The 26,850-nt window shown below is 44.9% G+C and overlaps 1 protein-coding gene across 1 annotated transcript; it reads right to left on the bottom strand.

Moving 5' to 3' along the window:
• Positions 1-507: 507 nt before the first annotated feature.
• On the bottom strand, positions 508-25,540 carry kmt2e (lysine (K)-specific methyltransferase 2E). Its single transcript, XM_070548154.1, is given in 26 exon segments — positions 508-683; positions 685-967; positions 970-1,726; positions 1,858-1,937; positions 2,009-2,088; positions 2,169-2,419; positions 2,535-3,065; positions 4,761-4,817; positions 4,904-5,121; positions 5,246-5,396; positions 5,524-5,823; positions 5,907-6,233; positions 6,318-6,500; positions 8,663-8,909; positions 9,024-9,133; positions 9,221-9,338; positions 10,561-10,691; positions 10,877-11,077; positions 11,183-11,221; positions 11,313-11,494; positions 11,883-12,022; positions 12,162-12,391; positions 12,917-13,028; positions 16,102-16,283; positions 22,425-22,508; positions 25,400-25,540. Coding segments are annotated over 24 exon segments (4,845 nt in total). The 5' UTR covers positions 16,173-16,283; positions 22,425-22,508; positions 25,400-25,540; the 3' UTR covers positions 508-637.
• Between the last annotated feature and the right edge of the window lie 1,310 nt (positions 25,541-26,850).

Below are 26,850 nucleotides of genomic sequence, written 5' to 3'. Positions count from 1 at the left end.
TGTTACACAAAAATCTCTCACAACTTTTGCTCCTTTAAACACACACATGCGCGCACACACACACTCACACACACACACGAGCGCAGCCTCCTGCGGCGGCGAGGCACACACCCTTAATCGGATCTTTCCTGAATCTGCAGCGGTGAACAGATATCTGTTGTTAGAGGATTAAAAAAAATAATTGCGTTGTTTTTTTTCTTTCTCTATACAAAAAGCTTTCTCTTCGCTATAATGAGCCACTAGAATAAAACGTTAACTGTATACAGAGCTGACGGCGGACGAGAGGAAGAATAATGACAAAGAGGAGGAGGAGGGGAGGCTGGAATGTTCACTTATGAACAAAGTGTGGGAAATTACGACGGGGCTGGAAACAACACGACAGATCTCCGCTCCAGAAGGATTTACGATAAAAAACAGAACAAATGGAGGCCAGAAAGGGCAATGAGCACCAGGGGGGTAGTCCATCTTTAACTCCATACAGTTTCTCTTGAAGATTTTTAACTGCTGTTTTCCTTTAAAAAAAAAAAAAAAAAAGATCCTGTTCTTGTTTTTTTTTAAATTTTCTTAAACGTACCCTTTTATCCCACAATCAGCTGTTTTTCCACTGGCCATGTGTTCAGGTACATAGAAAACATATCTACAGCTTATGGTACACGCCCCTCTCAGCCAGAGTTCTCAGGGGCGGCGGCGAGGGTGGTCAGTGCCACCCGGTGCTCAGGTACCCCGAGCTGTGGAAGGAGGTCGCAGGAGCTCCGCGGGACCCAGAGGGCATATGGGTGGCAGTGGCTGGGGCCTGGCCTTGCTGAGTCTGTTGGGGGGGAGGAGGTGGAGGGGGAGGCAGTCCGGTCTGCTGAAGGGGTGGGGGGTACGTGGATGGTGGTAATGAAGTGCTTGCTGTGGCACTGGGGTGCATCAATGGAGGCTGGAACCCCCCTAAGTTCTGATAGTGGTGGGGCTGGATTGGGGTGTTGGTGGAGGGGACTGGGGGAGGTGGAGGAGGAGGTGGGGGAGGGGTGAGTGACAAAAGGGGGTTGCTGGAGGGGGAAGGCTGCTGCTGGGATGTCTGGCCTTGTAGAGGAGGAGGTGGAGGGGGCGCAGTGGTCAGCATGAGCTGATGCTGCTGGATGGAAGGGGGCTGCAGGTTGACATGCAGCAAGGTGGGGCCGGGTATAGGGTGTGGGGGTGGAGGAGGAGGTGGGGGAGGAGCAGCTGAGGTTTGATAGTGAACGCTGTGGGGCAGAGTCTGCATCAGGGGCTGAGAACCTGCTTGGTAGGGGGGTGTGACGGCAGGTTTAAACCCAGGAAACGGTCCAGCAGGGGAGGAGTTCTGGGGAGGAAAATAGGCAGCGGACGCGGGCGGTCCCGGTGGTGGAGGGGGTGGGGGCGGTGGAGCACTCTGGGTGTTAAACTGAGGAAAAGGAGTCGTCTGAGCCTGCGACGGAGTTTGGCTCAGAGGAGGGTTTGAAAACAGCGCTCTCTGGCTGCGGTAGGGCGACCCCTGAGGCTGAGGCTTGGGAGAGTGAAGAAGAGAGGATGCTGGGTAATGGACAGGCGAGGAGGGCAGTGGAGCGGGGTGCAGCTTTGTGGGGGTCAGGGGAGCGGGCTTGGGTCCCGCGGGCTTGTTAACAGGCTGGCCGTTCGGATTCGCCGTCCAAGGCTGACCGTCTCCGTCTTCTTCCTTCGCTGGTTGACTGGAAGGCTGGACGGGAGGACCGGGAGAGCAGGGCTGTCCGGGAAAGAAGGATGCTTAAAAACCGTTACGAACTACTGACCACACACGCAAACAAATAAAGATGGACAAAAACATTCATTCTAGCTAAACGTATAAATGCGTTCATTTAAAGTAGCAACGCTTACCGTGTGGGTTGGAGTTCTTTGGAGACTCGGAGATGAACACTCCCTCGGCGCAGGTGTGTCTCCTCCTTCTGTCTCACCATCTATTACAACACCACCGGGTTACAAATACGAGCAAACGGCTGCGTTACAACCTGGGAGTCGTTATTCTCACCCGTGTCTTTGTCTTTGCTGAGCAGCAGAGCTCTGTGATAGCTGCGTTCTCTGGCCTGCTCTACAGACGTCGACGACGTCCTGAAACAAAAACAACAAGATCAATTAAAAAATCATCTAACTTTACACCACAACGACTTAAATATAACTTTAACACCTACCACTGTCCATCTCCTCCTTCTTTCTCTCTGACTGCCTCCGTCTCCTCACTCGTCTGAGGCTCCTTCACTGTGGTAATGTTACTGGGAGCTGTGGGAGCAGTGGGAGCAGGGGGCTCGTGGGCGGGCTCCAGAGCCACAGAGAAGGCTTCTACGGTCAAAGGCGGCACAGTGGAAACGGGGGAGCTGCACTCGGTTTTGGAACCGCTGCGACGAGCTTCCCGCTGGCGCTTTCGGTATTCCAGCAGGGAAACCTGGGGAGGTGGGAGGTTTTTGTTGAAATTCAAATTTGCACAACGTATTCTGATCTTACTGAAGCGGAGTAAAGTTAAATTTCAAAAATAAACTAGAAAGAAGCTGAAAAGGCACCTTTTTCTTCTGTGGCGGGTTCTGTGCGGACCCTCCCTCACCAGCACCTTCCACGTTGAGCGAGCGCGGGAAGCCGAGTGAGCCCGGGTCATCAGAGCAGGAATAAAACAGCTGACCTTGGGGTTCGCTAAACGGGGGCTGAGTGCCAGCCAGGGATCCTGCTCCTGCTGTAGGTCCAGCTGAAGGTTCGGATCTGAACGGAGCCGCCAGAGGCTCCAGGGTGTGAGACGGGGTAAGGTCCCTTAGGTTTGAGTTGACTGGAGAGAAGTTCAGGCCAGCTGGTCCGGTCGGGCCTCTATCTGGGCTTTTGATCCACCCAGGATAAGAAGAAGCACATGTCTCTGCAGATAAACAGGTCTCGCTCGTGCCCTCTGAGACACTACCGTCTGTCCTATCCTCTCCGCTGTCCACCTCCTCGGTGGCTGGAAGCTGGGGACTCTGTGAAACGGACACTTTGATGTCTGTTTGTTGTCCATCTGAACTGGGAGCTCTGACGCAGGGAGAGGAAACCAATGAAGGAGGACGATCGGCCTAGGAGAGGAGAAGAGAAGCAGACGAGCTGGCTGAAACACACACTTGGTATTTTATAAGCAACAATAAGAGCTAAGACTAACATTCCTATTTAAAATCTTGGATTAAGAACGGAGCGTAAAGATGGTGAAAATGCTTTAAAGGTCTCATTCACTCGTTTTTCAATACATTTGCTGTGGTCTCTGTTATAAATGAATGCCTCGTGGGTTGTTCGCCTGTGAAACAAGTATGACACGGTTTCCCAGTGAACTTGCTCTTTAACCCTCTGGGGTCCAGGGTGTAATTTGCCGTTTTTGACTAATTTAGAGTTTTCCTTTGTATTTCCAAAATAAAAACCATAACCACTGCTTTATGTTATATCAATCTTTTCAGCACAACCTGGACTTTATGAATTTATACTTATTTTTTATATTTGGACATAAAGGGGTTGCATATTAGACCTTAAATCACTCAAAAACATAAAATCTGAATTGGAAAAAAGTTGTTTATTTTACTGTGAAAACAACAAACATTTATGACAAATGTTTTTTATAATTTAGAATGGTAATCTAGACTGTACATTTATAAAAAATATGAATAAATATAGCAAATAACTAATTAAAAAAAAAATACTAGCCCTCTGGGGTCCAGGGTGTAAATCACTGTTTTTGACTCATTTTGGTTTTTCTTTTGTATTTTCTAATAAAAACAATAAATATTGCCTTATGGGGTATCATTTTTTTCAGGACAACCTAGACTATCTGAATTTATACTTATTTTATTAATTTGGCAATTATGTACATGCATTTTGGAGTGGGGAGTGGCTCTGTCTCACGATCGAGATCTGACAGCTGAGCGGCGCCGCCCACTCCTCTTGTTGGATCTCCGAGGAGCTGGATCTCTGCCTTCATCCTCTACTTCATCATGACCCAACTCTTCTATGAGGAAGGATGGATCTGCCTCATCGTCATCAACATCCTCGCTATTTGCCTCAGACTCCGGCTGTGAGTCTCCGTCCACTTCCTCTGCTTCCAGTTCAAAAAACAGCCGTACTATCTGAACCGCCTGGTGGACATTTATCCTTCTCATCATCCTTCATTAAAGCCTAATAAAAGCCTACTAAACTGCAGAGACAACATATCTGTCCGTATCGCTCCAAAGTATGAAGTTTACCATCAATATCTGTTTATTTGTTGCTACTCCGTTCGTGCCACTCCTTTCCCCGCAAAGCTCCTTTTTGCGCACATCTCGTTACTCGTGCGGCCTTCCTCTCTCTCTCAGCTACATAATGATACTTTTTATCAACTGAATATGTGAGAGTTCCACCAACAGCAAAAGGATCTCATGTTTTGTGGGTTTTTTTTTATGTTCACAAGCACGTTCCCTCTCACGGATGACTAAACTGCTGTTTTGACAAGTTACCAGATTGTCTAAAAATAGGTCGTTTTTTAGTTTAGTATAACTCCGCTTTTACGTTGCCTGTTAACAAAATTTAAAAACTGAGGTGTAGTTTATAATCTCCTTTTTAAAGCTGAACTGAAACCGAAACTCAGGGAGGTGGAGTCTTGCTGCTACAGCGTCCCAAATCAGACCTGTTCAAAAGACGCGGATACGCGTCCATGGACCCCAGAGGGGTTAATAAAAACTAAAACTGAAGAAAAAACAAGTTCAACAACACGGTCTGGTAACAAATCAACGTTACGGAGACACGCCTACCTCCTGCACACATGGTTTCCTGGAGACTTCGGGCGAGATTTCCTCTGAAGATTCATTCTGTGCAACAACAGATAAAATAATTCAAGTCTTTTTCTCATAAAAACAAAACAAACACACACACACACCATATAGAACCACCATACCTCCTGAGGAGCATTAAGTGTGTGTGTTGGGGTAATAACAATGGGCTCCATACATGGCTCCTCTGTTCGGGAACGGGGTGGGGTGGTGAGTAGGATGGGCGTGTCGGGCTGATCTGTCCGGGTGGGCGTGGCACACGGGGAACCGTAAGGCGTTGAGCTCTCAGATACGCAGGCATCCAAGGGACTCAGTCGTCGCTTTTTCAAAGGAGTAGGTAGCTCTGAAAAAAAAAGTGCTTCAGTTTCAAAACTTTTTAAAAGTTATATAAAAATCTTGAAAAATTGAATAACGTCACATTTAACTAATGCTTTTTAAACTTCTTTTGACTCCTCACAGACACCTACCTGGTGTTGAACAGGAACCATTGAAGAGTACAGGGCTGTCAGAGTCACCGTTAATGGAGGGGCTGAGAGGCCCATCACCAGTCAGGAAAATACTCGGCCGTCTGGCCGGGCTGGTGGACCCCTCCTCTTCTAACGCCTGCTTCAACCATCGCTGCAAAAACAACAAAAAGGGGAACAGGAATTCAACAACTTCACACGAGCAGCATCTGCTCTAAAATACAAACCATCTAGCCTTATTTCATCATCAACAGGGGACTAGATAGGTTTATGACGCATACCTTTTTACAGGAGCCCGTAGTCTGCGGCATTTCTGGCAGCTCTCGCGACCGCCGTCTCCCAGTAGGTACTCCGGGAGTGGTGGGGCTGCGGTTTGCCAGGAATGGAGACGAGAAGCGGACATAGTGTTTGGGCGTGCTGTAGACTTGCGGAGAGCAGGTCATGCCCGGTAAGGCGTTTAGCTGTGTGGCAAGCACTTCGGGGTCACTGCTTATTCTCAGCGGCCTCTCTGGGACTGGTTCGGGTGTCCGCACGGCACTACGATCCTGCTGTTTCTCCCCCACCCACTCGGTCACAAAGTGCTGCCAGACAGAGTTTAAAGCCGTTCAGAAGGTTGTTGTTTGTAGAGAAGCTTGCTTAGCGATCAGATTAAACAAGCCCGTACCTTTTTAGTTTTGAAGCTCTTGCTCCCTGAGCGGTTTCGTTCAGGTGCAGGCGAGCTGCTGTGAGGAGGGCTGCTGTCCGGGACCTGTGAGACGATGGCCTCTGGCTCAGGCGCGGAGGGCACCTCTCCTTCAGGGGCTTCGCTGGTCAGAGGCTCCACGCTTTCGGCTGGAGAGTTGGGGGCGAGGTCGGAGCAGGCGCTGATGGTGCGAGCTCTCCGACGCTGCTGGCCAATGTGAGTCCGGCTCCTGGAGAAACTCTTCCTGTTCCGCGAGGGCTTCACCTTGGCTGGCTTTAGTCCCGGCTCCTCCTTTATTTCAATGGGCGGCTATAGAAGACAAGCGTGTATTTTAGGGACACTGCAGGTCTAAAACAGGAGATGTGTGCGTGACGTTAAAGTAGAAGCACACACCTGCATAACAGCTGGACAGTCTGCCATCTCTGGTGTTACAGGAGGCTCCTCCTTAATGTCACCACGCACACCAACTTCTGTTTTAGTCCCGATTCTCTCCAAGGCCTGCTCCCTGCGCTTCTCCCTTTTCTCCATTCGGGCAAAGGCTTGCAGAATGGCCTCCATCTTCCTCTCCTCTCGCGTCTGCATAGAGTCAGACGTGGGGTTGGGGGGAGGGGTGAAGAAGAGGTCACAGTCATTAGTCACCGAAAAAGGCCGAGAAGATGCGGAGGGCTACACGGCTAGAGCTCAGAGTGCAAACGGGACTGCAGACAGGCGGGAAAACTCTTTGAGAGCTTTCTCTCCCCTTCCAAATCTAATTTCCTGCTTTTTACTTAGAATTTTATTTTCTATGATGCAAAAATGTTGGTTCTGAAAATCAAGTGCAAAAAAAAACCGCAACGTGCAAACTCAGGACACATCAGAAGAACTATTGGATTTAGAAGCATATTAATCCCTGCAGAAGCCCCTCAAACCTCAGCTTATACAAAACATTGAGTCGCCATGTTGTGCCTTGTTCCTCCCAGAGTGCTTTACGTGCATCAATCTGAAATTCACATCATCAGACTCCTGAAGGAAGTTTGTTTATTACCAGTAAAACATTAAGAAAGAACAACCAAACCACAAATCAAACAAACTAAATCAAACTAAATGACAGGAAGTTCTAACAGAAAAACTTTTAGACCAAAAGGAAATCTGGCAAAGAGCTCAAGCAGCAAAGACGAGCTAAAGAGCCGACCGACAACGGGGTCACCTGTTCTGCACCTGGATTTACAACCTCCACACGAATTCCTACGCCACTAACCGTCGGTGAGCGAGCGCACGCCTCTCTGCTCCAGAACCGGGTTCATCCTCAGAAACAGGCTCCAAGTCAGCATCCCCCCCCCAAAAAAAATCATCTCTGTAGCTTGTTAGCAGAAATGTATGTTGCCCAAAGATGAGTCAGCAATTTACACCGTGGACACACCGTGTGAAATGAAGCTGACTGCAGAGTAATTTCCTCTGTGTGTGTGTGTGTGTGGGTGTGTGTGTGTGTGTGTGTTCACATCTCTCAGCGACACAAGACCATTTGGCAGAGGAGAGTGACTGACACCACCATCAGCCGTTTCCAACTCACGGCCACAGCGACGGTTAGCAGATACAGGAACTGTGATGCATCGTGGGAGACGGTTTGAACCGGGGTTCCTCTCCAGCTGATGGGAGGAGTGTGTTTTTCACTAGCTTGTTATACTTCAGGTACGTTTCTTCTACTATGAAACAAGAAACGACGAAAACAAAAGCTGCAAATAAGCACAAAGCATCAGAGCGGTGAGAGGAGAGGGAGGTCGGAGCTGAGGAGCCACTGGCAGTGGCGGGAGTCCTAGCAGGGTTTAAACCATGAAGAGGAGGTGGTGGGAGAGAAGAAGTAGAAGGCTGCACCTGTCCAAGCCCTTAGCCGACAAACGGTTAAGTCCTAACCAGGAGCAACAGGGGATAGTTGTATTTTTACTTTTTCTGCCGGGTGGCTGCATAGCAAAAGAAAAGCTTTAGCCCCTGACTTGGCACTTACCATCTTCCTCCTCCTCTCTGCAATCTGTTCCTCTGATTCCATCTCTACTTCATTGCTAACGGAGGTTTTGTCTTCCAGATCCTCAAATAACTCAGGATCCTGTAAGAGGAGGGAGAGCCAAGTGTGGCACTTTTATTCAGTCTGACTACAGACCAGAGCGGGACAGGGAAGAGGGTGTGTGTGTGTGTGTGTGGGGGGGGGGGGGGGGGGGGGGGGGGGGCTAGAGGGAGTTACGATGATCCTCAGAGGTCATTCTGAACACAACACACCTGCTCAGAAATCTAACAATCCTCTTCCCCACAGCTCGGTGGAAACACGACACCGAACCCGTGAAGAGCAACTTTCAATCAAGTCAACCCAGACTAGCTCTTTAGAAAATGACTTCTACTTTGAAATATTTGGCTGCAGCACAGAAAGTTGAAAGAATGAGAGATGAGGCTTTCGTTCCAGTTGGCCCGTCAGAGTGAAGTGCCCTGGGGATTACACGCTATCACACGTGCTGCCAGAAGTCACACTGGTCTGTCTTCTGTGATGGAATATGGACTCTGAAGCCAAAATTTGTAGCTGAGAGGGACAAACTTAAAGGCAGGGTGGGAATAACGAGGAACCGAACAGGGTTTATATTAGAGTAACAATGGAAAACACACCCAAAGACCACGAAGGTGACCGTTTTAACCAAAAAAAAAAAAAAAAAAATGGAACAAGTGATATATAATGGATAGTGGCTTGACTTTGTGCTACCTTATCAGAAACATACCTGGTTGTTGGAGATGGAGAGGCGGAGTGGAGAGAGTTTCCGCTGTTTGCCATCACCGATGCTTTTGCCCTTCCCCTCTCCATCTAAAACCATGTTCTGGTTCTGGGCCTGGTCCTCCCGGACAGACTCCTTGCGGCTCCCTCTGCGTCGACCTCCAGAACTCAAGTTCTCAGTTGGCTCCTGGTTGTGCTTCAGCACCGGGCATTCTGGGTTCCCTTTCACACAGGCGCAGTCTACCTTGTATTTACTAGAAACACAAAAGAGGAGAAGCCGGGTGGAGGATGAGTAGAGAAGTGAAACCATCTCGTCTTGCGTCTGTGGTTCAGATTTCATTTCCCAAAGTCTTCTACTCCTAACTCACCAGCTGCCGTAGTCGAAATCAAAACCGATGGTGATCTCTGTGCCTTTGGCGATGGGCCTCAGTGAATAGATGTATAGATGAAGCATGCCATCCTCGATGACGTGCCGTACCTAAAGACAGTTAAACAAGAGGTCACGTCATAACAACAAACCACTGTAGCGTGTGACAAAACCGATTCATGCTGCATGTGTACGTACTTCGGAGTTGGGGGTGCAGGAGCGGCGGATGAAACGGGCTTCGTTGCCAAAGCTGCGTGCGTCGACACACATCTCCACTCCATCAAAGTTGGAGTAAAATAACACAAACGGGTATGGCCTGGAATAATGAAGAAAGGACGTCATTATGCACTTCAGAAACAATCGATGTGAACCTTTACAATGTGTGTGATGGAAATAGGGTTGTCACGGTAACCGTGTAGCGGTAAACACCGGTAAAAAAGTTGACAATAATAATAACCGTCTTGTTTTAAAAAATACTATTGCTGTGGTGACCCTTACCAGCCACCGTATCATCTGCTGAAGTTGCCGGCGGCACATGCGCACTTTGTTGTTTACAACCAAAACTTTCTTGAAGCTAAAGCTGGACAAAGGAGGAGACGGCAGCACTCAGGACATTTATTATCCCTCAAAGAAGACAAAGTGGGAAGTACGGGCATTTTTTGGATGTTTGAAGAATGCCGAGGGGCAGCTGATAGAAGACGGCTATCCTGTTTGCAGCACGTGCAGAAAAAGTGTCTGTGAAAGGCAGCAACGCTTCAAATCTCATGACACATCTGCGTGACCATCACCCACAACTCTACAGTCAACGCAAGGCAAGCTAACGTTAGCGTTTTAGCTAAAATGCGTGATCCGAGGATTTGGGTTGAGGGAGAATAAAACGAGTCGCTATATAAAGTAGCCGCGGCGCCGCTACCTGCATATAAACCGTGTCGCGGACACCCCCATGTTGAAATGACGCTATGCATTACGGGGCTCCCAGGGGCAGATAAGAGTTGGTCTCTCTCCGAGAATCATTATGAATTTAACAATGATTACTGCCTGATGACATTTTCCCACATCTGCAAAGCTCACTGGAAGGACACAAACCGAGGACAATATTTTCCTGATATAGGGTTTATTACTCAAGTAAGAGTAAAAAAGTATCTGACTAGAAGGCTACTTGAGTACTGAGTATCATCTGATCTAATATTTTTAAAATGATGACATCAAACAGACATAAAGTAAGAAGTTATGAGCAAATATGGGTATTTTAAAGACTAAAGGGAACAAATGTAAACAAATAAACAACATAATTACAAAATAACACATTTTAGGCAAAATTTAGACACAAACTAAGGACAATTTTTCCTGATATACAGGACTTATTTAGTTGTCTGAAAATGTAACATGGTTAAAAAAAAAAAATACCGCGATAATACCTAAAGCCGTGATTATTTTGGTCACAATAACCGTGAGGTTCAATTTTCACACCGTGACAACCCTAGATGGAAAAAAAGAAGGGACGTAGTACAAGACAAAACGTTGATGAGCTCGCTGACCTCCTGAAGAAGTATCCATTGGCCTCAAACTGCTGTCGAAGCATGAACTTCCCCCTGTACTCAATGATGAGGGAGTCCGGGGCCAGGTCCCGCACTGCCTTGAGGATTTTCTTGTTCTTTTGAACTTGACTCTGGACAAGAGAAACAACCTGACATCAGCAAAAAAAACATCGACAGGCAATGATAAAATTACCACAAACCCCACAAGGGAAACCAGTGCTGCTGTACGGCAGCAACATAAAAGAGTGGGAGAGGCCCTTGGGGGTGTTTAGTAATTATGAGTCCTGTATAGATGAGATTGTGTACGGGTTTATACCTCCACCGGGGGTTTAAAAGAGGCTGGGTGCGTGTTATATGCCAGACTCTTGCCGTCGCCTTGCTCTTTAACACGCAACAGGACCTGAACGTCTTCGCTGTACTGATTACTGCTGGCCTCCTCGTATCGCTCCATCCACGTCTTGATTTTATTCTCCCACAGAGATGGGTGCTCTGTTGGCTCCTGCTCTGGAGCTGCACCCTGGGAAAAATAAACATAAGACTTATTTATTTAAAAAGCAGGTTTGAAGACAAGATGCTGGAAGTGAACACACAGTGAGCTGCCGTGTTGCTTCTGCCGCTTTACCTTTACTCTGGAGGACTTCCTGGATCCCTCTCTGAATGCCTGCAAAGAAAGAAAATAAAGCTTAGCATAATAATAATAATAATGATGATGATGATAAAAATGTTTTAGGACTGAATGACTCCAAACTCACCTTCTTAGCTCGAGCAGAAGATGCTGGTGGCTCCTTTTCACCGCTCTTTTTACGCTTCTTATCCGTCTGCTTATTGCCAAGGCGCCCGGTTGTTAGGGTGATGGTGGTAGGCGTGTGCTGGAAGGTGGAGTAGAGCTCTAGAGGAACCTCGTCTCCACTTTCTGTAGCACTGGTGTCCCCGTCTGAACAAGCAAGCGAGTTAGGAGATGGAGTTGGAGAAAGAAAGCCACATCCTGAGCTATAAACGACTGCAGCAGCTGCTGCTGCGGGCTAACCCGACACCAGCCACGTTACAATAATTGAAGATGAAGCATGATGGAGAACAAAAATCATTAAACTGTTGTTTGATGCTTGTCCAGCAGGTGTCACTATAGTCTGTGTTAAATCAGAAGCCACTAACACGCCACCCAGCCGTTTACTGCAGCAAGGAAACCAGAGAAAGCAGAACTGAGACTCGTCAAAACTTTCTAACGCCTCATAATTCACGTGGAGAAATATGGCCGTCTGTTATCATTTGGATGTTTTTATGAATCAGGATCAAAGGAAACGCTCTGCTGCTTTCTTGCTTACCAGATAAGCACTCTCTTTTCCTGGTCTGAAGCAGGATGGCCCTCTCTCTATCCAGATGACGGGGTTGGCACCGTTCACACAGGTAGGTCTCAGGAATGTTCTGCCTGTCGATCCCCATGCAGTCTATGTGCTGCCAGGCACTAGAAAAATAAATGTAATAAGTGTTTACACCACTTTTTATAATCGTTAACAATAAAATCAGCCCATAAGGAGTCTGAGAATCATCCCAAAGCCAGAATAAGCCATCATATCAGCCTGTGATCACTTGAGTGAGTTTACCTGCACTTGTCACAACAGATCATGTAGCCGTCATCGTGGGTGAAGCCACAGATGCAGCGAGTGACGTCAGCCCCGTAGCTGCCATCCTCCGACGTGCTGAGGGTCGTGCCCCTGGATGCTTCATCCTGTCCCCCTGAAACAAACAGTCCCCCCTCTCCTTGTCGGATCAGCATAGAGGGTGGGGGGGAGGCCGGCGGTGTAGGCGGGGGCCGCGCCCCATAATTATGGTCCTGATGAAGAGACAGCGGACGTACGGGTCATGAAGGCGTGTAAATGTTACACAACTGGGTTCATTTATAAAAACAGGCCAAGCTGCTGGAGATTGTGAAATGTGCAGATTCTTACACCAGTAGGAAATTAAACACAGAGTTCATGTAAACATGTGATGATCTGATTTGTTTGTTGTTGACATAATAAACAGGATTATGTCTCAGACATAAAACTACAGATAAAGCTAATTATTACACACAAACATAAAGAAAAAACTGAACAACTTCCTGTGGCGCACCGAGATACGAGTTCATGATGACGATTAGAAGATTCATCATGGAGACGCAAAAACCCCGCACGTTTCACACACTGGCTGTTCTCTCATCATGCAGCTAATATAAATCGGCGAGAAAGCTGAAATGATGACCTGGCATCAGAATCCACTTATGGGAGAAGAATAGAAAAAGCTGGACATGGACTGCTCCTATTCCAGGGCGCAAGTGAGTAAAAAGCAGACCAATTTAAAGCGGAGCGTGTGTACTCACAGCGTAAGGCAGGCCAATGTAACTGTGGGAATGGTGAGAGCTGCTGCTGTAAATCTGGTGCGGGTAGCTGGACTTCTCCACCACCACGGGGCTGGCCTCCACCGATTCTGGTCTGTTGAGCAGCAGCAAAAACCAAAGAAAAAGAAACGACTGTTAACTGAAAAACACTGATAACAAGGTTATCGCACGGCGCTGCGGCTTTGCTCCTTTTAAACATTTACAAGATGATATGCATGCTCGGCAAGGGAGTGCTTAATGACACCGACGCTGGCAGGAAATGAACGGGTGTTATGAATGGATGGTACGGGACAGATTGTTGCCGTTTCTGATCATGAACGTGGCAAACTCAACTCAGGAATCAAAACAGTTGATGTTTTCATTCCTTCAGCTCCACAGATACTCATCAGAAACATTTACAGCCGCTCACTTGTGCAGAGACAACAAACGTGCTTTCACCGCCCTCTTTCGTGTTAAACCAGTAGATCCACTTTCCCCAGGATCCCAGTGCAGCTGGGAGAACCAGCCCAGCATACCCTTATTATGGTGAATCTATTTTTCAGTTGCTGAAGGGGTGGTTCTAAGGGAAGAGGGAAGTGGAACTGGCAAAAAAGGCAAGAGGGCTGGCAGACACGAAGGAGGGGAACAGAAACATGAGGTCCGACGCTCACTGTGAGCCGTCCACATGTTCAGTCAGGTCGAATCACACTTGATCCCTCTCTTCATGGAGAAAAGGTGCCGTGGTTTGGATGAAATAAGAACCAATCGTGGAGTATGTGTGGCAGCCGATTCTAATATCTTCTATGTTCCATCTTGGGATTTTTAAAAGAACTCCAAGAGTAGGTTTCCTTTTACCATACTAAGAAAAAAAATCCTCCTTTTATTCATTTCAAACATTATTAGTCTCTGAAATCACTGTGCGTGCAATCATTGTGAGTAGAACTTCATAAATTAAAATTTAAACTCACATTTTGAAAAACAAGAGCTTCAGGGAAGTTTTTCAACAAGAGGAAACATTAAACATCCCGTTTTTAAAAAGAATACATCATCTGAGCACGTGTCTCTTTTTTTCCTGCTGCTCCCACCTCTACTCCCTCTCAAGTACAAGGTAATTTAGTGCTACAATACCTGTGTAAGCTCTTCTCAGCCCTATCGCACGTCCTGCACACCGAAAAGCACTGTGCAACACTTCCTGTGTGTATTACCGCTCAACTCCTCACTGTCGAGAGTGAAAACGTAACTGCAGGCATGTGGTCCGGAGGCGGTGCCACACAGAGGGGCGTGTCCGTACAACAGCTCAACCGCCACAAAGGTAAGGTAAAGTAGGTGCACAAAGTTTGATCTAAAGAGGGACGAACTCAAAAACAGGCCTAGCTTTGAATGATGCTCACAAATGTAAAAGTTCAACCAGAAAGTAAAGTTAACAGTTTGAAAGTCACAGGTTTTCAGATCCAGCATGTTTTTTAAATCACTAGAAGAGAAAAAAGCCAGGCAGAGAATAAGAGCCACAAAAGAATGCAAGCAAACTTGCTTGTTGAATGAAGGAGGAAACAGATTTGTTTTTGATTATGTAAACATGCAGGTGAAGGGAATCTCTCTGTAAAGGACTAGAGTGGTTAAGTTACATCAGCGTGAATCTAACATCTTTCAAAGCTGATTTTAAATGTTCCACGCTGAACATTTTCAATCCTCAGGTCTCACAAAGGGACAGATGGGAACGTAAACAACTGTTGAGAAAGGCTAAAAAGACAGAAAAGGACAAGGACTAAGACATCGGCAGCAAAAGAGAGAAAGAGCAGACTCCTGAAGAGCTCCCACTTGCTGCTATGGCAACACGATGGACTCTGATGGCGAGTGTGTAAACGCCAGACTCAGTCAGTTTGAACACACACCGCATCAGCCCACAGCTGCTCACACTGCCGCAGACTTCAAGGGGACAGGGAAAGAACGTGATGCTGCTTCTCTGGTGAGTAGCCAGCCTCTGCTCCAGACTCAGCTGGCACTCTCTAAATTGTAAACGAATCAGTGTGTGTGTGTGTGTGTGTGTGCGCGTGTGCACGTGCGTCCAGCTAGGCTCTGTCATTCTGGTCTGGAAGGAGCCTGCACAGCAGCTGGTGGAAGCCCCGATCCAAGCCCGTTATCTGCTTCTGAATACATTTTCTGTGGCCAATCGGACTCGGGGAGCAGAGACAGACAAAGAGTGAGTGAGGGAGTGTTGAGGAGAGGGGCTGTAATCTACGGGTGGGGGGGGGGGGACTGTTTAAGACCCCGTATCTGTGTGAGGACCACCTGTCACTCAGGGCACCGACTATGGCAACAAGCCATGAGCAGTGCAAAGGGGAGGGAGGGGAGCAAGACTGATATCATAGCAACTCAAGCTGTCAAAGCAACAGCTCCGGTGAAGGCAGCGGGGAGGGCTTCCCCCCCTTAAAGAGACAGGAGCCCCTCCAGAAGTAGATGACGTGCTTTATTCTTTAGTCATACACGAACATCTTGCTTAATTTATTTAACCAGTAAAAAAAAATAAATAAATAAATATCGCAGAAATGCCCTTGACAAGACTGCAGGAAAGCAAGAGGAGGGGCAACAGGAAGCTTGTTGCCATGGCTCCAAGCATCACTTCTGCTTCACTGAGTGAATGCGGTGTACACATGTGCAAACATCAAGCTGCCGCTTTAGAAACCAAGCTCGAAAATCATGTTTTTGGTGCACTGGTGAAAATCACGTCAGCTTTAAACAACAGATCATACGCAGCCACATTTACGGGCAGTTTTGAGCAAGTACATTAAGCTCATCGCTCAGCGGGGTGTCTGCAGGATGGGAAATAGTTGAGTGGAAGCCCAATCAATGAGCAGACTGAACAGTCCATTAGTCCAGCAGAGCCAGAGCATATTAGAGAGGACATGTTGAGACACAAGAGGAGAAAAGAGAACAGGGGAACAATACGCTACGTTAATAGTGTCAACCACATGTGAGTGGCCCCAAACAGGGGTGAGATATATGAGACTTATATTGCAATTTCCCAACTGAGGGACTAATAAAGGTATTCTTATATGAGAACACAATAGGGCCAGAGAGAGAGAGAGAGAGAAAGGAAAAAGCGTGAAACTGGGAATTAAAATTTGATGGCAGTACTAATGAATGAATCAGAGGAGATGAGGGGCACAGAAATGTTTTGTGTTACTCACTCTGAGCCTGCAGCCATGTCCAGGTAAGAGGTGTCTACTGTGTCCACCCCTACTGGGAAGACTATGCTCATGACGTTCTCTGCTGATCAGTTCTTGTCCTACTGAGTCCAGAGAAAGGTCCAAAGCACTGAGGCATGCCAGCCACAGCAGTCATTGCAGACATCTAAGTGCATCCACAAGGCCTAAAAATTCAGGAAGAAATAAAGAAAACCAGTTAACGTTACGCGACAGCACAATTTTCAGCACAAATACATTTAATTCATAACATGAACAACACAGAAAGTCAGGCTGCAGTGCTTCAAATCGCTCATCGTTGTGAAAACGGGGTATTTCCAGCACATGTAAATGGATGATTCATAACCTGATTAAGATATTTGCCAGGACTTTACCCACGATACTGTAACCAGGTTGAGGTTATTGACTGGTGAATAGCAGGAAGATGAGAGTCTGAGGTGAAGTCCTGAGCTGCTGCTGTGAACTGCACTAAAGAGGCCTCTGCACCGTATCTGCCAGGAATGCATAAAGCTGCACTGTAAAAAAACTCCCACAAAGGGGAGCAAGAGAACACAGCAACTAGGCCCTGTGGACAGGAGGAGGAAAATGGAACACAGAGGCCATTTTTCCCCCCCTAATCAACTGAAGGGGACTGCTCTGAGCACTCACATCTACATGTAATTCACCAGCTGCTCCGTATTTAAACGTCCACACATCATATTTATAGGAACGGTTTTGTATCGTCTCCAGAATCCAACACGATGAAAGCTGCGGTGAAATCAAGTCATGAATAGTTGATTACTTTTGCAGGAGGATGTAGTACCAACAGTGTCCTGACTAGTAGCTTGTCTAAGGTTAATAAATGATGAGGAAGGAGTAGTTTAGGTGATTAAATGAAGTCATGCTTTTGAGCCCAGACAGGAGCATACGTGCGAGTGTTGCTGCTCCTGATACAAACAGCTCCGTTGATAAGCAGGATTAGTGGGAGGGACAGATGCTGAGACAAAATAGGCTGGAGGTCACACCTCCGCCGGCTCATATCAACTTTGACCAAACGAAAGCTCGAATCACAGCTCGTGATCTATGGAGATTACGGAAGGGTTACAAAAAACTAACAGACTACACAGCCGTGTAGGGGAACGCAATATACGAGGAAGAATGTGAACTCTCACATAAACATGACTCTGCACGTCCACGGAGGTCTGCGAAGACAGAATTCCTCCTGAACAATCCACACATCCATGGACGAGGAAAACACACAAAGGAAGACCTTTTAAAACGAGTCATTTCAAGTCCCGGTTCAGATGAGTCCCGCACACGTGGTGGCTTTCAGCTGACTACAACACTTCACTTTTACAACAGCAGGGACGTTTGCCAATAAGTGAAATGAAATAATCCTCTTTGTGCTATAAATAATGAGCCTTTGTGGAAACCTGACACTCCAAGACTGCTACTGTTTTAAATCTGAATTTGGAAAATGTAAGGAGAAGCTGAACTTATTTGCGCTCACGTGCACAAACGTTTACATACTTGCTCGAGGTGTTTGGAGCCATGTCTGAAGACCACTCTGTGTGCATTAGGGGGACAAAAACAACATCTGAATTGGCATAACGTGATTTAGCATCTGCTTCTTGTCTGGGCCGGCGCACACTCAACTGGCATGACCCACCGGCACCTTTCATATTGAATGCACTGGACTGGAGGAAACTTAGTGACTTTTTTTCACCTCACCATTAAATGTTCACTCATAAATGTTTGTACAGCAAACTCACGTTCACACCTTTCTTTATACAAGCATGCCTATTCATCTGCTCTTTCAAACACATCTCCATGTTAGACTCTAGGTGTGTGAACATGCAACAACAGCCAGGCATTGACCAAAGTCATACAACAAAGAAGAAAGTACAGAAGAGCTACATTCTTGGCTAAATCTGAGCTGTGCTGTGACTGCCTGGGCCTGCTCCTCCTACTTCCTCTAGGAGAGCAGCCCATCACCATGGAGAAACGCAGCCAAAAGGGGAAAAAAGGAACCCCCCCCCCCCTCCTTCCTGTTCCTAGTCACCCCGCCCAGTCAGATTTTTCTCCCTTCTCTGTGCACTTCCTAAATAAACCTGAGACAGTAATGCAGAACTGAAGGGAAGGGGAGTGTCGCAGACATAGCTCCTAATTACAAGCGAGCCAAAAGAGACCTTTTAAAGCCACCTCTGGTTAAATCCACTGCTGCTGTAAAATCATGTGAGACAAGCAAGAGGCATGTATAATACAGATCACACACACACACACACACACACACACACACACCCACACACACACACACACACACACACACACACACACACACACACACACACACACACACACACACACACACACAGTAATTACATCAGAGTAACAAATAAAAATAAACCATACAGACAACTGCCCGGTTAGATTTTCTCGACGTTTCATTTCTGTAAAGCTCCTCTCTTGTCAGTTCATCACTACAAATTGTCGTTGAACAACAGGGAGCTTGGCAAATGACCAAAACCCCACTATTGGAGAGGGCATGGGGAGGGGGAGGTGCACACAGGGACTGTCTGACAGTGATGCTCCACAGTAGAGACCTGGGTGGGCTCTGGGTGGCAGAGTGGAGCGCATAGCATAACCCAGTCTCACATTTTTCCCTCCTCCTCCTCTCCCTCACCAAGAGGACACAGTCCCATTATTGTGTGTGGAATCGCTCTCCGTTTAAGACGGAGCTTCTGCAAGATTATGAAGCGAAAAACCAACGTTGACAATGAAGTAAACAGCCTCAGTATTTCAGAATATTATTTTTAACCATAAATAACAGTTTTCATTCTTGCTTCCACAGCCACGTCTGGGCAGATTACGTCTGTAGATAAGTGGGAGGGGCAAAACAAAACTAGGGATTCTAACTGAATCCCATGGCAACCCCTGTCAAGCTAATGCGACTTCACACTACCTTCATAGATGGCTGCAATGACTCAGCTTAGAAACGATTAAAATGCTCGCACAAATACATTCATGAACACGGGAGGCTTGACCCAGATAGAACCCGGACTCTGCCCTCTTTTTCTCACCGCCGTGTGCCCAACGTGGCACACATTCTATCTGCCTTGCCCTTCATCAACCAGTGTGCCCACAGCAGCCAGTGAAGGTGAAGTCATACATCGATGCAGCAGGGGATACGGATGTGAGCATCCACACAAGCAGCTGCTCGGGCAACAACAGGAAGGATCTGCTGCATGTGAAAACAACAGACACTAAAACAAAAACAAGCTAAAGATAACGTTAAAGGGGGGAGCAGTACATCGAGTTGAGAGTAAAATAAAAACGGTAACACTAGTTTGCTCGTTTCCAGCAGTTGCTAATCTTCTTTTTAGTGACTGGAATTGAGCTTTTGGAAGTTAAAATGTGTAATAATTACACAAGACAGCATTAAAACTAAACAATGTTCTCTGTGCACAGACAGTGCACACAAACAGTGGTGGAATTAAACAAACAACAAAGCAGGCACGCTCCAATGTCATTGCTAGAGTCACAACCAAGCAATGCATCGTCATGGGCGATATCCTTCAAACGTGACATCTAGATGGACATATGTCGCATCCGATGTTTTCATCTTTATGGGTGCAAATGCTTGTGAGGTCCGATGTAACTTGTTGGGTATTGAGGAATCTACTGTGATTAGAGACTGATAAACGGGCACATGTGGAGCTGTACCTAATTACAGCATTTGGAGAATGCGCTCCACAGCTGACTAAAACGTGAGCTTTGTGTGTGTGTGTGTGTGTGTGTGGAGAGAGGCTATTCAGGACCTGAAGGGCAGAAGAAATGTGGCCACTCAGACCAAATTACAACAGTGTTTAAGGTCCTTTTAACACCTGAACTGAAATGCAGTTCCATCACCAACACTGATTATGCCACATTTGACCCATTCTACCTCATGATAAAAACAGTGAAAAACTACTGTAATACTCGAGGTTATGGAGGTGTAGCAAGGCTGCAGCCTCAGCAGCTCAGACACTAAAGCCACCTGTCAGGGAAACAGCTTGCTAGTTTAAAGAGGGATCTGTTACGGCCCAGCTAGCAGCACAAAAACAGGTCACCTGAGCCCTGGCTTCTCTTCCCAGCCGGGATGCCATGTGACCGATCTGGACTCCTGAACCATTCAGCTTTGTCCCTGGGTCTCTTGGGTCTGGGCACCACACATGTGAGATCACTGGAGACCAACAAACAGCAGTAGGGCTCAGTCCCACGTGGTAAATTGTATCTACGCTGAAGCAACGCTGAGGTGCTACTTTTTCAGAGATGAAAGTTTATTCTCTGGAAACAATAGCAGCAAGACTAAAGTGGAATTAGAAGAAGGTCACAGGTGATAAACTGGTTGTTCTGCAACATCATTTTCAAGTTCTGCTTTTCTTTTCTCCCCATCAGACAGACAGGAGCAAACAAAAACAAGTTTTTCCACTCCTTTATTTCATAGTACATACTTCTCAGAGCATCTTGAGGGTTACGAGAGAATATTTGTGTCATCTGAGGCTGGCATGAATCTATGCTGCCAGCAAAGTGAGCCCTGTCACCATGGCAAAGGGAGAAAGACTGCATGGCTACTTTCCATCTCTGCACAGCAAAGTCTGCTTACTTTACTGAACAAAGCCTTCAGACACACATTAACCCAGTAAGGTATTTAATATTAAGTGTTCTGCTTTGATATGGGCAAGAATGAAAAAGGTTGGAAAATTAACAAAGCCCTTTGCTCCTTTACAAGGCTGAGCAATGACATGAGGCTTTGTTTATTATAATATTTATTCATATAGGCTTTGTGTATTGAGTAGAGGAGCATGATTAGAAAAAAATGGGCCTCTCACACACATCTAGTAAAAAATACTGAACTTAAAGAGCAAGTCACCGCCAAATCAACTTTTTTTCCTGATAAACTATATAGATGCGTTTCTAATTGTGCTGCAGATACTAGGGATGCACCGATACAATACTGGTATCGGTATTGGCACCGATACCAATACCAATATCAGTATCGCATCAGTAAAAGTTAACCGATACCAGGAACCGATACCAATGCAGTTGCTTGAAAATGGCTTCACTGTAACTTGTCATTTCTGTTCACCTAATATTTTAGTTTTGTGATGATTTCCATTCATATATTTAACTTTTTATCTACCTCACAGTCTTTTCCTGTTGAAAGCAGAGAAGAAAATAAAAGCTGTATTCCAAATCATTGCATTTCTTTGTGTGGTAGAAGTATCGGTATTGGTAATCGTATCGACGAGTACTCAGATCCAAGTATCGTATCGTATCGGTTTGGAAAAAAGTGGTATCGTTGCATCCCTAGCAGACACGTGTAGTCAATAGTTTTGCACTTTAGTGCATTTTAATTAAAATTTAAAATTTCTGCCTAAAACTGTCGTTGTCAGGTAAAAACTCTGCACTGCACTTAAATTTAAATCTGCCATCGCTATTGGCTAAGAGGTAACCTAGAACGTTAGCTGGTACCATATGATGTCACAATGTCGTTATGAGCCTGTGTGTATGTATTTGTTAGTGGCTCTGCCCCCTCGGTCTGCTAGGCAACAGCATTTGTTGCATTTTTCAAACAGGAAGGGGGAGCGGAGTAATACTCTGGTAGGGGGTGACTCGCTCTTTAACTGAACTTAAAGAGCAAGTCACCCCAAAGCAACTTATTTTCCTGATAAACTATATAAATGAGTGTCTAATCATGCTGTAGACATGTGTAGTCAATAATTTGGCACTTACGTACATTTTAGGTAAAATTATGTGCCAAAAACTGTCAGTGTTATATCATTTTCAGGCAAAAACGCTCTGCACTTGAATTTAAATACGCTATGATGTTAGCTGGTACATTATGATATCACAATGTCGTTGTGACCCTGTGTGTGTGTGTGTGTGTGTGTGTGTGTGTGTATTTTTTTAGCGGCTTTGCCCTCTCAGTCTGCCATGCAACCGCATTTGTTGCATTTTTCAAACAGGAAGTGGGAGTGGAGTAAGACTATGGTAGGATGTGACTTGCTCTTTAAAATTTAAATATTCTGCCAAAAACTGTCAAGTGTTGTGCTGTCGTCAGGTAAAAACTCTGCATTACATTTGAATTTAAATCTGCTATCACTATTGGTTCATTACGATGTCACAATGTTGTGAGTCTGTGTGTATTTGTTAGCAGGCCTGCCCTCTTGGTTTGCTAGGCAACAGCATTTGTTGCATTTTTTAAACAGAAAGAGGGAGTGAAGTAAGACTCTGGTGTGGGCTGACTTGCTCTTTAATTGAATAACTTGAAATGGACTCTGCCTCACCTGTTGTTTCCTTTACACTGTATTTTTTCTCTCCTGCATTGGCCATGGATTTCCATTTGTATGATGATGCTGTGGTCCAGTATGCTACAAATACACAAATGTTGACATAAATATGCATAGCTCTAAGCTAAACTACTGTTTACTTCTCACACAAACACATCTAATCTTCATCATGATTTGCACCATAGTGTAAAAAGTAACAAGGAATTTAAAGGAAAACCAGTTTAAGCATAAACACTTGTTTGACAAAAAAATAAAAACATGGGAAGCATTCTGCATTTTATATGATAAGCACACAAGACATATCACTTGATCTAATAAAATTAATGTACCTTTATTGTAAAAGCAAATTTGTAAAATTGTTACTACTTAAGACTAATAAGCTCACTACAAGCTTTTAATGATTATTAGTAGTTTAATGATCAGGTGGGTTCATTTTACATTAGAGGGAGAAACATTGAATGGAGTTGGGTGCTGGGAGTTGTTTGTCAAAGATACATTATTTAAGGTGAACATGAAGCGAGTACTTAATGTTTTTATTCAATAGTATTGTGTAGTGTTGTGCTCTTTGTAAGAACCTGTAAATGCAGCTATTAAAACAACACGAGATATTTTAATGTAATTTACTTAGTTTTTTGACCCCTGAAAAAAAAAACTCATGCTGGAGCATAAATGACGCATGTTACTGAGAGCACTGATCTATTTCAGTTGAAAAGTAACATCATGGTGACTCACTGCAACAACCCTGAAACCCACTGCTATCAAGATGCAAACAAGACGGATTAACGACCAAAATAAAAAATATCATGCGTGTAGTTGCTTATCGGCGGGTATGTCGGCGCTGCAGTCAGTCCTACCGATAGGGGTGTGGAGGGTACAACGTTGCTATTATGTGTTACCACAACACCCTGGTGCTGTCGCCATTTTCAGAGCGCTTTTCTCAGGACGACGTGTAGCCAGGGGAACCTCGCCATGGGAAGAAAATCCCCAAGAATGCATTTAATCAACTCTATCACACACTCTACTCCACGTATCACTCTGTCGGTACAGTTTCTGTGTTGTTACCACTCGTCCATTCGAAGAAAGACCACCATTATTAGCTTCTGCGAATGTAGCACTAGCACGCTACGTGTAATGACGCTCGGAACAGTGGAACAATCGAGCATTGTATGAAAATTGACTTTTTTCCCCCCGATTCACTAAGACGAAAGTGGAAAAGTCAACCACGATGAAGCAGAGAGTTTTGCCATTTTAGACCGTTGTGGGAAAAGAAACCCCCTGGTATGTAATGCCTGAGCTAACGGTGGCTAATAGCATAATGCGTATACGCGACTGAAGTGGATTAATGCCCGGGTCGTCAAAGGCAGGAAAAACCGACGACACCAGCCTCGAGAGATAGCAACACATGGAAAACAAAACTCGACTCAACACTTGAACGGTAATTTGTACCAGGCCGAGCGAAACAGTACAACTTAAGGTGGCTAAGCTCGCCAGCTGAGTTACATATTGAGAAGGGCGAGATGACCAAATAAAGCGTCCCCTCCCCCACAGTTGCAGCATTTGATTCCAACACACACACAGACTAAATTGACTGTAATAGATATTTATATATTAAGTTGAACATTAACATTGCAATAGCTGTCGCTTTATTTCTTATCATATCTATTTTCTTAACATTGATTCTACTGCATTTGTATGAGGACCTTGGGATACCGGTGTAATGTAACCAGGCATTTAAGCTATTTTAACAACTGGCTTTGCTATTAGCTGCCTGGGACACAACGGAACATCTAAGCGTATCTATTTACTATGTAAAAGCACATTGTTCTACGGGCTGTGGCATAACAAGATTTTTCTGAACGGAAATTAAAGCGTAGGTAAAGCAACCCTTAAAATTTTCAGGTTCAAATTCTAGTTTATAACCTGTGTTATGCTAACTAACTGCGGAAAAAACACTCAAGCACCCGAAATATCCTAAAATAAACTTGTGCGTTTAACGAGGATTTGTGCTAAACTATATATTTTTAATACAAAAACAAGCAGGAAATGGCGTAGCGCCGTGTTTTAAGAATATACAGTGGTTTATGCATTAAGCCAGTGTTGGTAACATTACTGTACACTGAAATGCTTTTGTTGGCGCTCAGGTACCATATTGGTGAACAATACAGGAATATTAGATAAAGATAGGAGGTAGAGGATAGCTGAAAAGGAGAAGATTAGGCTGTTTAGGAATATGTTTATAAACCAAAAACGTAACGCTGATATTTTGCAAAGTCTAAGAAAAGTAAGGGGCAAATTAAAAATAAAACAAAAGTGGTTAAAGTGAGAAAAGTCGTACATGGCTCATATATTTCGTGTGTGTAACATAAGCGAATAAAACTGTGCGCAGTACCAGTCCCGCACTGTCAATTTATCAAACAAAACGCATGTGGCCCTACACTTTAGATCTGCTTATGTGTAGTAGCCGTTAGAACATTTTTAACAAGTGATAACTGTACATTTTAATAACTGTTGGTGAATGTTTCTGTGTATAGACACATGTAATGAAACGTTCTCACGTTTAGATGAGTTTAAATTAATGTTAAAGGTTCTTCGACTACATTACACTAGTTATTCTAACAACTCAGACCTTTGTATGATATTTACTCAATGCCTTTGCATTACGTTTAACAAAAGTCAGCCCTATTCGGTCTGTCAAGCTAATTTAGGCTAGTAGCATGCGCTAGTTAGCAAAGGACCTCTTGAATCACCAATATTGGAATCTTGTGCCATTTAGTAATCCGTTTCACGCTGCCGATTAGCATAAAATTTATTGAAAACAACTCGGCACAAACATACTATGATAAATCGGTTGTTTATAAGCAAGTGCAAGTCAGCTGAGACTACGTTAGCAGGTAGCTAACTAAAGACAACAATACCCCTCCAAGATGGATTTGTACGAAATAATAATGGTAACTTATCTGCAGCTTACGTACCGTTTTAAGTCCACACTGGAAGACGTAAAAAGCGAATAGGGGGATCTGGGTAAGACCCCCGTCGCAGCTTCCACAACCAAAACAATACTTCAGTCCACACTGCGGATTCTTGGCCAAGGTTTAAAATGTTTGTATCTGAATGTTATCCCTATAGATTTATTCCCTATTACAAATAGCGCGTGGCTCTTCTTTTAAGATAACGTGACAACAAAACGATCTAAACCGTTAAAAACTGAGTCCCAGTCAACGGCGACTTTTAGAAATTAGATCCCCTCAAACCAGTCTCTATTCCCTTTGCAAAAATGGCGGCCCTGCCAGGACTGCTGAGACTCCGCCTCCCCCACGAGCCCCCCCTCCCTGTCCTGCCATCTCCGAACCAGAGCTCCGCCTCCAACAAACTGCGGGGCTACACTCCCAGGTTGACAGGGGCGGTGTCATACTGCTTCACGCGCGTTCACGAATAGGAGTCCACAACGAATCTCAGGGCTTGACGCCATTTAATAAGGATGGTCGAACAATGGCAAAAGTCACAAAAAATGTTCAATAGTGTTTGAACAATTTAAAACATGAAAGTATTTGAAAATATTATTTTTTGTAGAATGTTATCATTTTTAGACAAATTATCACATTAAACAGTAAAATTCTACAAGAGGTTAACATTTGATGTTTACATTCATCCCTGACAATGATTTCTTACATAGAAAACATGGTTCACTCCACTAACTGCTAAATGTTTATTTATTTATTTTTAATAGGATTTGCTGGGCCTTTCTTTCAGCGGAAGTGGATAGAGAGAAATCATTGTTAACAGAAATAAGGAGTCATAAAGTCAACCAAAGATGCCCAACTATATTCATGTTGCACCCCCGAAGGAATGATTATAAACCTTTACCAAATTCTCTCACTTCAGCTGAGGCATGGCTGTGAGGGATCACCCAAATCCTTTGCACAAGTCAGTACTAGGCAATAAGCTATTATGTAACCCTTATACAAGATCAACATTTAAATATTGGACTGATTTAACAAGAAAGGCCAAATAAATATAATCAATAAATCAGGGGCTACTACCGTAAGTACTAAAATACTTTGCATATACTATACTATACTACACAGGTATCAGGTCATACTAAAATACTGAGACATATTAAGGATGTCTGTTATGTATATGTATTGTCTATTTTACACAAACATTAAACAGAGTTGAGGGGTGGGATTTTAACCCTTTTAGAACTGTAAAACTACTGTGTGAACAGTTTTAAAATTCGTTTCAGATAATTAATGTTTTAATCTAAAATCACCTTTCTTATGGTCTGAAATTTCAAGGAATCAAAAGGTTTATTTGTTACATGATTAGTCATACAAGTGCAACAGTGTTGCATTCTATAAAGTCTTTGAAGTAAAATGTTTTATTTAAAACTATTCCGACGGGCTTGTTGTCGGTTGTAAATTGG

Source organism: Nothobranchius furzeri, chromosome 1 (genome assembly GCF_043380555.1).
Source record: "Nothobranchius furzeri strain GRZ-AD chromosome 1, NfurGRZ-RIMD1, whole genome shotgun sequence".
NCBI lineage: Eukaryota > Metazoa > Chordata > Actinopteri > Cyprinodontiformes > Nothobranchiidae > Nothobranchius > Nothobranchius furzeri.
The sequence above is the reverse complement of the archived record's forward strand: the minus strand, read 5'-3'. Positions and strand labels throughout refer to the sequence as shown.